The sequence below is a fragment of the Myotis daubentonii genome, chromosome 3 (assembly GCF_963259705.1).
Source record: "Myotis daubentonii chromosome 3, mMyoDau2.1, whole genome shotgun sequence".
NCBI classification, from domain to species: Eukaryota; Metazoa; Chordata; class Mammalia; order Chiroptera; family Vespertilionidae; genus Myotis; species Myotis daubentonii.
Window position 1 is genome coordinate 140,448,854 of NC_081842.1, and position 12,689 is coordinate 140,461,542.

The window sequence follows — 12,689 nt, forward strand, 5'->3', positions numbered from 1 at the left end:
AACAGAAGCTCTGGAACAATGAACAGAAGCAAGCCATTTTTATTCTCCTTAGGGACAAGTTCAGGCAATACCCATTTAAGTGGGGTTCCCAAGAGGAAATGAACACGAATCCTCCTGGAAAGTCCTCAAGAAGGAGAAAAGGAGGACTGAGTCACACAAAACATTGGAAACATTAAGCTTGTAAGTTACTATATTATTACAAATTATATAACAGAACCCTAGGAGTGTCACATACTCATATCTCTAGCACAAGTTCACTAGAACCCATTTTTAGAGGTGTTCAGTATACTTTATTATTAACCACAGTAATTGAAATGGAAGTGAGGCTGGGAACAATCCTCATTAGATGAACGTTGTTTGCATTTAAGGACTAGCCATTGCTGAGATTAAAATGGAACCAATTTCAATGACATTCCTTGGGGCATTAGAGAGTGTCCACGATCTAAATGAGTTCTCAAGGGAGCTGAAGCAGCCAGATGCCAGTAGAAAGGAAAGGTTTCCTCATTCAACCCTCCACAGACAAGCGGAGCAGCAGACTGATTTTTCAGATCAGTCCCCTGTGAAGATGGTCTGCAGATGACTATCAAACCCTGAACAGGCTGTGGCGGTGAAGTCACACAAGCCTTAGCTCTGAAAATGAAGGAATCATGCGCTTTAAACCTCTTAAGAGCTTAAGAAGAGATGAAGCTCCTAAATCCACAGCCCATCAAGCATACACTAACGCCTGTGATGCCCCTGACAGGTCTACTTAAGAGGATTATTAATGTCCCATCAATAGAAGTCCAAATAGGAGGCTGAGAGAAAGCTTAGAAAACATCAGCGATTTCTTTTTCAATTTATTATATTATTTTACTGTATTAGTACACACTTATATAGAGCTTGCTATGTGCTGGGCACTGTCATAAGTACTTTGCAATGAGAAACTAACTTAATCCTTTTAATAGCCCCACTTGTAGGGCTGTGTCCTCATCCACATTTTACAGATGAAGCCACTGAGGCACATAAAGGTCATAAGGCTAGTTTCTATAACCAAGAAACGACAGTAGCTGCTCTAGAAGCTCCCCTGACCTTCCAGCTGTATTGTCACCTGTGTTCCCACTGCACCCCGTGCAAGTGTCTATGGCACTTAATGTGCTAATGCTGCCCTTCCAAGGGGGCTCCCACTGGACTTTGAAGTCCCTGGGGCCAGGGTCCCATCTTATTCACTCATCCCCGTATCCTTATGCTCAGTGTTCAAACCATATTTTCCAAACGGATAAGAAAAGTGCAGCTCCCTATCGCTTATCTATAACTCTTGGGGCTACATGTGTCCAAAATTCAGAATATTTTGGATTTTAGAAAGTTCACACACTATACATGACCACTGGCGGGATCTGGGACAGCAATCCATAGTAAAATACATGAACAATTCTACAGTTAAACTTATGAATAGTAACATTAAATAAGTAATTAAATAAAGATTAGAAATATAGATAAAGACTAGAGACAGCCGCATGAAAGTTTACCAACAAGTGTGCTATGAAGAAAAAAAGCACTTTGGGAGTTTTGGAGTCACAGGTAAGGGATTGTGAGCCACAATTTCTATGAAGGCCTCTAACACAGTTGTGCAGATTACAGCACTGTCTTACTGTGGGAAAAAAGAATGCTCCATTCATTCAGTTACTACGTACTGAGGACCATGCCGAGAACTTGGAGGACACCTGGTGGAGACCTGGATCCTTAATGGGCTCTTGGCACATAAGTGCCAACTCAGGGAGATTAGAGAGATGCTCAGACTGAAGAAAATAGCCCTGGACTAAGGCTCAGGAGAAAGGGTTCAGAGGGACTTCCACTCCCTTCCAGCCACTTATTTTGGGGAGAGCACAAGACCAACTTGGCAGACATCCAAAGACTAGGAAAGGTGTCATAAAAAATAGTTCCATGCTTAAATGCTGGGTTATATGGCATTTCTCAACGTTATCCAGTCAAAAAATCCTCTTTCCTTTTACTTTTTCAAATGAAGTGTCTTACTGTTGTCCCAAACTATGTGCTCCTCAAGGGCAGTAACCATACTGTAACAAATAATCATAAATGTAGAGGCTTAAAACAACACATTTATCTTATAGTTCTGGTGGCCAGAAGTCCAGAATGTGTCTCATTAGGCTAAAATCAAGGTATCAGCAGGGCTGCACTCCTTCTGGAGACTCTGGGGGAGAATCTGTTTCTTTGCCTTTTCCAGTTTCCATAGGCTGCCCACATTCCTTGGTTTGTGGCCCCTTCCTCCATCTCCAAGAAAGCAAAGGCCACTGAAGTCTTTCTCATGCTGCATCAGTCTGACTCTGACTCTGGTTCTCCTATCTGCCTCTGTCACTTGTCAGGAGCTTGTGATTATATCAGACCCACCTAGATAATCTCTCCATTTCAAAATATTAGTAACTTAAGCACATCTGCAAAATCCCTCTGCTTTGTAAGGTAACATGTGCAAATTTTTGGAATTAGAACCTGACATATTTGGGGAGGGGGAAAGGGAACAGTGAGGCAATATTCTATTTACAACAATACCTAAATTCCTTTTGCAACCCCAGCATCTACTGTGGTGCCAAACACATAGCAGAGGCTTAAAATGTCTTATTCACATTACTTAAATGTCTCCAACCATCAGTTTCCTCATTTTTAAACAAAGATTTAAAAAAATACCTACTATGAATCTTACACAAAATAATGCATGTGAGAGTGGTCTGAAAACTATAAAGAAACCTAAATATGATGATTATATCCCACAGACTAGCAGCAGGGGATACACAAATCCATTTGTGAAAGTGCTAGTCTCTCTATATAAAAGGCTAATATGCAAAGTGTCCACTTGGGAGTTCAACCAGGAGTTTGATCACTCGCTATGATGTGTGCTGACCACCAGGGGGCGGCGAGGAACATGGCGGGCGACCAGCTGTGGTGGTGGCAGGGTGCTAAGGGAGCAAGGAAAGGAGGGGGTGGGGAGGCGGGGAACCTGATCGCTGGCCAGGCCTAAGGACCTTCCCCGTGCACCAATTTTGTGCACCGGGTCTCAAGTATATAATAAGAAACAACAGCAGGATGCTAAGAGAATTCCATTCAACTCAATAAGTCATTATGGAAAAGAGCCAGGTGCTGGAGGATCACGATCATGTTATCGTGTGGTCTTGAGGTAATCCAGTTTGGGATACTACATAATTCAGTGTCCAAATCGAAGGAGGCAATGGTAATATCTACTCTGGAACAAAAGTATTAATCAGAATTTTTTTCAGGCAAACAGAACACATGGTCACCCCAAGTACAGCACAGTGGTGAGCCTGGGCTCTGCGGCCAGACTGCCTGTACCCAATCCAAGATCCACACTTAGAGCTTTGTGACTCTGGACCCATTATGTAACTGCTCTCTGCCTTGGTTTCCTTGTCTGCAAATGGAGTAACAGACCCCTTTCACAATGCTGAAGTGAGGACCAGATGACTTGCAACACAAAACATTCGGGATAATGCCTGGCACGTTGCAAGAGGTCAATAAGAGTTATTGACCATTATACTTCAAAGCCATATTCTAATTTCCCACAATTCACAGCATAGAATCTTCAGTGTTTCTCCACAATCCCAGCCAGCAGGCAAAGGGCTGGTATGGCTCAGCACCAGTAGACAGGTCTCTAGGACGGCTGACAGGCTCTTCCTTGGTACCTGCTCCCTCACACTCCCGTTTCTGCTTTCCCATCGTGGTTCCTGAGCTCATTTTGGAATGCAGAGCAGTAGTGCCAGCCTGGCTCCTAACATGCTTTGTCACAAAACACAGCAAAATCCTTTGTTATCAGAACGGGAGATTAACTCCTAAAGCAGCAGTCATTGCAGTGAGTATGCCTATGTCCACTGGAAAGTGGGTGGTATTTTACTTCTAATTTTAAACTGGTGTATACTAAAATTCTAATCTGCTAACAACATTTTAAAATTCCAGCTGCACAGACATGTTCCCAAATATATTAACTCTTGTCACCTTCTGTCCCAAACAAACCCCAAGTTATATGTTGCAAGACACATATATTACAAGTACAAACTAAACTGCTTTGTGCTGAACTTGGCATAAAGATAATGATTATACTGTTCATATGAATTATAAAAACAATAGCTACAACAATTAATTTTATTCAGTGCATACTATGTGCCAGGCATTGTTCTAAGCACATTGTGGACATTTAGTTCCAAACAATTCCATGAAGTAGGTGCGGTTATTATCCCCATTACAGATGAGAAAAGTGAAGCACGGAGAGGTGAAATCACTTGCCTATGATACTTAAGATGTAGTAAGTGGTGGAGGCAGGATTAACCTCAGGCAGTCTGGCCTGAGTGCACCCTCTTAAAGGCAAACTCCACTCCCTCTCCTGCTGGAAAGCAGGAAGACTTCCTGTTGCACAGCAGGAGCCACCTAGGACACTGCACCCCTGGAAGACAAGTCCTCACTGTCTGTGCCTGAGCTGTGCGCTCCGTGAGGATGCCTTCATCTCCTTTGTCTCCATGGCAAACTCCTACACATCTGCCTCCCTCTGCTTCCAGCCTTCCCTGCTCACTGGGCGCACTGTAGGTCCTCAAGGCACATAGTGAGATTTCCGTTTGGCAGTTATTCAATAACTGGTAAGTGTAGTTTTTTTTGAAGTACTGATGTTTAAACAGTATTAGCCTTACGAAGAGATTCAAAGCAGACTTTCTTTTCAGCATAAGCTCCCTGAGTTAATTTACTACATGATTTTACTTATGGAATTGTGATTTGCACTTACCTAAGTCTACATTACAAACAATGATACACTAAATATCTGTAGAACGTTTGAGCAGGTTGAATAACTTGCTCGTAGCTTGAATAACTTCATGCATCTCAATTGAGGAGGCTGTTGTTTTTCCTCAACGCAGTTTACTAAAGCGGATAGACTCCAAACCGCGTGTGATCAGAGCCGTCTGACCCCCAACACACAGGCCACTGGATGCGATGCTCCAGGGCAGCACAGGCACCTTACTTGTTAATGTTGCTGCCTTCTTTCAGTCGCTCTCCGGCGGCTCCTGTTTTGGACACTCTTTCGCTTCCAGCCAGGTCCACCAAGCTGACCTTACTGACTTTTTCTCCAGAGTTCTGGGTGCAGGGAACAAGAGAGAAATAACACATGTGAACACAGAAACCAAATGATTTCTACATATATGTCAGCACTGTAACTGAGAGCAACTGAGCAGCCATCCACTACAGCGAGGCTAACGTCTCAAGATCTGAAACGGTCAGTTATCTGGACTAGCAACTTATAGTCAAAATTTAATTTGGTGCGGTACTGTAGCATTTTGTATGGCAGCTGGGAAGCAATCCAGAATGCACCCAGGAAGCTGGAGATTTTACTTGCCTATGAGGAAATACTAGGGCTCGAGGATTCCTGCGCATTCAGGTCAAACAGCTCTTCTTTTGAGAAAGTGCTCTTTAGGCTAAATGTTGAGGTTTCCTCTTTAATATCCCTTAATGACAGTGAGGTAGACTCAGTTGCTTTTAGGTGAGTTTCAGTATGAAAGAATACATATTAAAAGCTGTCTGGTGAAATCATGATGCTCTTCAGAGAGTTCACACAAGAAATTCAATTAAAAAAAGTTATATATAGGTTGTCCTCAAAAATGTATACACACATTTAAATACATATAAAGTTTGTGTATTAAAATACATTTCATTTTCAAAACTGAGCTATCAGTTGTTAAAGTGTGTATACATTTTTGGGGGACACCCTGTATTAAGAAATACCTAAGAAATTAAATGATTTAAGCAAGGTACGTAGAAGAACCAGCACAAATTTTTCAGCTGCTAAACCCAACCACGAAACACATCACCCATGCAGATATTTTAAGATCTTTTACTGCCAGCAAAGGGTCTGCCCAGTCCCTCACCCCAGACTGCAAGTCATAAAGTGTCTGTGTGACTATGATGTTGAACACGGCGTGCGAGCGGCTACTTTCTTCATTCATGTTGGTAGCAGCTACTGTCCGAGACTTATTTCCCTCAGACATCAGTGACTCAATATCCTAAAGGCAAAGCACAAGGAAAACATTATAAGCAAAAACATATGACCACAGTCCTGCCCACTAGGTGTATGTATTAATTATGATCCTCTGACGCATTCGCCACCACCCTTTAATACCCCCCCCCGCCCCCGCCTTCACCGAGCATGGTTCAGTTTCCTCCTCCCTCGGTGCTTCCTAGTATATGAAATGTTCCCCCTTCTTTCTTACCCACAACTGTCTTCTTTCTCTGTTAATTACCAATTCTTTCCCTTACAAGTTACTAGGGAACAAAAGAGCTAATATTTATTGAGCACTCCAGATGTGCAATAATGGTGATTATCTTACTTTATTCGAACTCTTTGGGCTTAACAACTCTAGCTATTTACTCTCACTTATTTGCCTCTATCCTCTAACACTATGGTTCTCCAGGAAATTTTCCTTATTCACCTTTGTACACCTGTCTTACAACACTTAGAACCTATGGATTCTTATGCAATGTTTGATGAATGAACCTTATAAAGAAAGTATTCACAAGACACTGAAGTTCACAGAGCGATCACTCCAACAAGTCTCGTACCCATCTGAAAAATGTCTTCATTTAAATGGCTAGAGAGTTACCTCACAGATAAATTTTAGTCATGCTGAGTGAAGACAGGATAGGCACAACACAGAGATAGCAAGACTAAGTTTAGGGGTGTATTCGCTCATTCATTCATTGGCTTTCTTCAGCAACAGGTAGCAGTTTGTGTTATGAGATTTCCAAAGCAATGACAATAAAAACAAAGGTACAACATCAAGTCAGGATGTAAGAAGGCATAAAAATCAAGAAGTAGGAAAATGGAGAGAGGGCTGATTCCAAAAAATAGAAGAAACAGAAGAGTGAAAAGTAATGGAAACTAAGGCAGGGGACCCTATCAAAGAGAAAAGGTTAAATTAAATACCAGATACTCTTTAACATTTGAGGAGTGTGATGAAAGGACCTTTTTTTCTGTTTGGGGTGTGTTGATACTGGGTCTTGGAGACCATGAATGATATGAATAAGCTATAAAGCTTTCACATAAAAATAAATTCAATGTTACTCACATACTTCAATTTACTGTCAGTTATTTAATGACATTTTAAAACAAAAACACTTACCTCAAAACTAGTGACAGCCAGTTGGGATAAACCATCTACATATGGCCCCAAAACTTTATGCTCTCGAACTTTAAGAGACTGTCTACTCCTTCAGGAGAAAGAAAAAAGGAATGAATGAATCAGACAAAACTCGGAGGCTTTTCTTTCTTTTTAAGTATTCATAAACCAAGATGGCAGTTTCAAAATAATTTTTTTAATAATAAAAAATGTCCTAAAAGCTACTTTATTTAGATCAGCAAGATAGCATTCTTTTCCAGAAATGTTTTTTATACTCTGACTTCTATTTAAAGTAACTTACTATTTTAAAATTTTTCTATCTCCTCTTCCAAACTAAACAGCCGGCACACAGAATGCTAGGTTAGGCCAACTTGCTTTAGTAGATGAACTTCACAGGAGGGAAAAAAAAGAAGACAAAGCAAAGAACATTCCAGAACTGAATTTAACAACTCAAGGCTATTTTATAAATAAGCACATTCTCAGTAAATAATATCTTAATATTTGGACCATACAGTAAATAATATTGAAGTGTTTTATTTTGTTTTTAATTTACTCTTCCAAGTCTGTATTGATTTATGCTGCTTCGATGCTGACATTTTCATACAGAAAGTGATATTACAGCACAGCAGTTGCTTGCAGCTACTGATATTTATCCTGCCTTTAGAAGTGTCTCTGCTGGTGAAGATTTTAGGGCTCTTTTAAATTTTAAATGGCAAACATGGTTTGGGACCCATTTGAACAGTGTATCAAACTGAGATGAAAAGCAAAGCGATACACATTATGACTATATTGTATATGTCAGTCACCTTTTTCATGGCATCAGATATTAATCACCTTTCAAATCAAGAGTCAGTGCTTGGCATCACTCAAGTGTGGAAAAAAGGACCTAAGAACCACTGATGCTTCCCAAGGCCTTCTAAGAACATTTTAGATTTCCCACTTAATCTTACAACCCTACAAAATAGGTGTTACTAACTTTAATGATGGCAAATTTAATGTGACAGTGAGTAATTCTTCTATACTCTAAACAAGGGCAGACCAAATGCACATATTTACAAGGGGGACTTTGATGCACACAGACCCAGGACTCAGCTCATGCTGCTTGCACAACCAGAGAATCTTTAATGCTACTCATGAGCAAGAAAAAGTCAATTTAGCACAATGTCAAGTGCCTGTGATGGCGTCTGACATCTGGAATTCGTGAACACTGCTGCTGGGAATGTGAACTGGTACAATCATTTTGGAAAACAGTCCCACAGTACCAAATAAAGTTAAAGATTCAGTATCTTTATCTTTGACCTACAATTACACCCCGATGTATTCCTTAGAAACGCATGCATTTGTACACCAGGAGAGCTGTACAAGAATGCTCAGAGCAGCACTGCAGTGGTAAAAAGTGACAACTACACAAATGACTGCAGATGGGATAAATAAATTATGGTATAATCATACAACGGAATACTAAAGAGTAGAAAAAGGTAATGCCTTATTACTCAATATATCAGAATGAACAAATCATTGAGTAAGTCACCAAAGGACACGTATAACTATGATGTCACTTATACACAGTTAAGAATTATGCAAAAGTATGCATTAACTTTAAATAAGAGGAAGATAAGAAGGGGTAGAGAATAGAATGGGATCCAAGAGGAACATATTGGAGGCTTCAAAAATATTGGTCATGTTCTATTTATTAAAGAACATGTAGGATAGTCTTTGGTTTTATTATTCTTTATATCTTACATGGGTTATAAATGTTCTTCCACATGCATTAAATAGTTCACAAACATTTCCTATGACTGGGTTACTCCTTACTACCCATAATTTTGATCTTATACCTTCGATTATAACCTTAATTACACAGCTGCTAAAAGCACTTAAAATATTTTTAATAACAAGAGAAAGTGTTCATTATGTTACACAGAAAATTCAGAATATTGAACTATATTTAGAGAATGACTTCAACACACACACACACCATAAATTTGAAATACAGGATCAAAATGCACCAAAGTATTAACAGTGGTTATTTTTGAGTGAGATTATAGGTTATTTTTATTTCTTCTTACATACTGCCCATTTTCTAAATTTTATATATAAATATATATTCCTTAAATCAGTAAAAAACATTTAATTAAAAAAAGTTAATGGCCCTCTCCTTCTATGAATCAAACTCATTTTGTTTTTATCACCTAGTTTTTTAAAAATACAGATGCATGGGTTTTCCCCTATGTCTACTGAATCCTAGCCTATGTGGGTGGGGCTCAGGTCAGTGCATCTTTCAAAGCCCTCCCCCTGATTTCAATGCACAGCCTGGGAAGAGAATGACTTGCCTGGGCTGGGTGATTTCAATCCTTCAACTACTTTATCTCCAATTTAGAGGTGCTGCTTTCCCAACGCAAATGGAAGGACCAATGCGTCTTTTTTTTTAAATCCTCACCCGAGGACATTTCATTGATTTTTAGAGAGAGAAGGGAGGGAGGTGGGGGGGGGGAGAGGGAAAGGGAGAGGGGGAGAGAGAGAGAGAGAGATCCATCTGTTGCCTCCCATACGTGCCCTGACCAGGATCGAACCTGTAACCTAGCTATGTGCGCTGACCAGGAATTGATCCCCTGACCTTCTGGTGTACAGGATGATACTCCAACCAATTGAGCCACACCAGCCAGGGCCAATGTGACATTTTAACTCAATTTTTATGAATAAACCATGGTGGCCAAAATAATACAAATAGCAAAAACATCTTTTTTAAATGGCATATATAAGCAACATTATACATGAATATGGTATAAACCAGTGGTCGCCAACTGGTGGTCCATGAGGTCCGAAAGGCTGGCGACTGCTGGTATAAACTATGTATACTGGGCATACCAACTGGCTTGGAGAGCTGATGATTCCTCAGTAAATGAATGGAAACCAGAGTAGTGACCAAGGCTCAAATAAATATTCACTTGAAGCTTTAGCTTTAGGATCATTTAAAATTATTACCTCTAGTACAAGCTTAATTCACCCACTAACTTACCCTTTGGGGTCCAAAAGATCTCGAACTTTCTCATTATAAATTTCCATATAGGATACTTCCACTTTAAAGGTCTGTGACTCATTTTGCTCCAGAGAGATCCTTTTAAATAAAGCACAGCAGAGCCTTGGGATGAGGCCCAGCTGCTCAGCATTGCCCATCATAGAGAAGGATTTTCCTGAGCCTGGAGAAGAGCAAGCAGAAAGAAAAGAGCATAAACAAGGAAGCAAAATGTAATGATTCCACCACATAAGTCATCCAAGGTCACAGTGGAAGAGGCAAACTTGGCCCCCAGGGCCCACCCTCAAACAATACGGTTACTATTCTTTCTTTAAAAAAAAAAAAAAAGTTCTTTATTGTTGAAAGTATTACAGATGTCTCCCTTCCCCTTCCCCCATTGACCCCCTCCACCCTGCTTCCCAGATCAAGGCTACTCTTCTTTCTATGACACTCATGGCTTCTAACTTCACTCTCATTGTGAGATCCAGAGGGCACCTCATCTACAGGTGGAAAACACAAATATAACCATTGTAAGCAGCAACTATATAGTATCAAGAAACATTAACAGTATTTACCCCAAACTATTTTGTTTGTGAAAGTGCTTTGATATATATTCTCTTATCTGAGTCTCCTAGTTGTCCTGCAATGTGACCAGAGGCAGTATTGTTATGATTGATGGATTTATTTTAACTTTATAGTTGAAATCATGGTGGCTCAGAGAATTAATGGCTGAGACACTAATATGTTTTTGTTTTACTTGTTTCAACCAACTGTGCCACGAGCCTAGGTGTAGTAATCCATCATCATTCTGTATCCCAGTGACAGTCCTCTGTATAGGACAGCCGTGGGCAAACTACGGCCCGTTTGAAATGAATAAAACTAAAAAAAAAAAAAAAAAAAGACTGTACCCTTTTATGTAATGATGTTTACTTTGAATTTATATTAGTTCACACAAACACTCCATCCATGCTTTTGTTCCGGCCCTCCGGTCCAGTTTAAGAACCCAGTGTGGCCCTCGAGTCAAAAAGTTTGCCCACCCCTGGTATAGGATGATGCCAAGAGTTTTTAAAAATAGTTTTTACTATAAGATTTGTACTGAGAAAATGGTAATTATTTTTCTAGTTCAAATACAAGTTAAAGCTATAATTTAGGAAAATTACATTTAATAGTTTGAAACTAGGTTTGCTCATTAATACTAAAATTACTCAATTACCAAAACTGTTGAGTCATCAAAAAGAGGGTTCCTTTTGATCACCTAATTCCTAATTCAGTTAAACCACAAAGGCAGAAGCATTTTTTCTGTTGCTTCCCAAAGTGTTTTCTACTTCTATGTTTTAAGAAATGCACATGTAATATCACTGACTGTAAATAAAAGCAAGAACTTACCTGTCTGTCCATATGCAAAAATACAAGCGTTATACCCCTGAAAGGCTTTTTCAAGAATTCCTTCCCCAAGGCACTTGAAAACCACCTCTTGACCTACAAAAGAAAGAAAAAAAAAAGATGTTTCTTGACATATTTGTATTAATAACTGAGTCTCAGTTAACAGCATTCTCTAACTTCAAAAAGATGTTAAAAGTGAATTATTGTGTGCCTACTATGTGTAGGACCAAGTTACTAGCCTAACGCATGCAATTTTATTTATTCTTCTTAACTATAGCTCAGTACCTGGGTCAATTTATGATTCTACCTACTGCTTCCTTCTAAGGCAGTGGTTCTCAACCCTGGCTGCACATTAGAATCACCTGGGACTCTTTTTAAAATCCTGATTTCTAGGCCTAATCCTCCGGAAATTCTGTTTCTTTGTTACTAATGTTGTGGCCTCACCCCATAACAAAGGAACAGAATTTCCAGAGGATGAGGCCCAGAAATCAGGATTTTAAAAAGATCCCAGGTGATTCTAATGTGCAGCCAAGGTTGAGAACCACTGTAATCTAAGGCATTTCTCTTCTAAGCATTAAAGTTTCCTTCCCTTTGTTAGTTGGCCATATGGAAGCATCATTTAAATTTGGTTTCATTTCTTCTCATGAGTTAGCATTAAAATGTCATGAGACATGAATTCTCTTATTTCCTCATCTGGATTCTGAGTTGGATTCTTATGATGAGGAACCATGCCATACACATTTTGGTATATGCGTGTACCTCTGCACGTAGCATGGGGATAAGTACCTGCCACGTGCTTTGAAGCTGTTTATTGCTGGTGGAGGAATGAGTTGAGCACAGACACCTCTCACCTGTGTTCTCACGGGGGGTTCAGGGACAAGCTCTCTTTGGTGAGCCCATCTATAGCTTACTGCAGCTCTTGGGGGAGTTGTCATTTAGTATACTAGTAAATATTACGATAGCATCCGTAGCATACAGCTGAAAAGTCTGAAAATCTTTTTAAACACTTAAGGTTTCTTTTACTACTCTTTGAAATTGGTGACATTCATTCCACCATGATTAAGAGAATGAAAATGGTGTTCTCCTTCTGCCATGCTCTTACAGTCCTCAGAACATCCACTATTACAGCCTTTGCA

At 39.8% G+C, this 12,689-nt stretch overlaps 1 protein-coding gene across 1 annotated transcript in view; it reads right to left on the reverse strand.

The window, feature by feature from the left end:
- KIF13A (kinesin family member 13A) overlaps nucleotides 1-12,689 on the reverse strand; it is a 207,269-nt gene that overhangs the window by 68,055 nt on the left and 126,525 nt on the right. Inside the window, 5 exon segments of the mRNA XM_059688710.1 lie at nucleotides 5,006-5,118; nucleotides 5,907-6,041; nucleotides 7,158-7,245; nucleotides 10,174-10,354; nucleotides 11,557-11,649. Of these exon segments, the coding sequence (XP_059544693.1) occupies nucleotides 5,006-5,118; nucleotides 5,907-6,041; nucleotides 7,158-7,245; nucleotides 10,174-10,354; nucleotides 11,557-11,649 (610 nt within the window).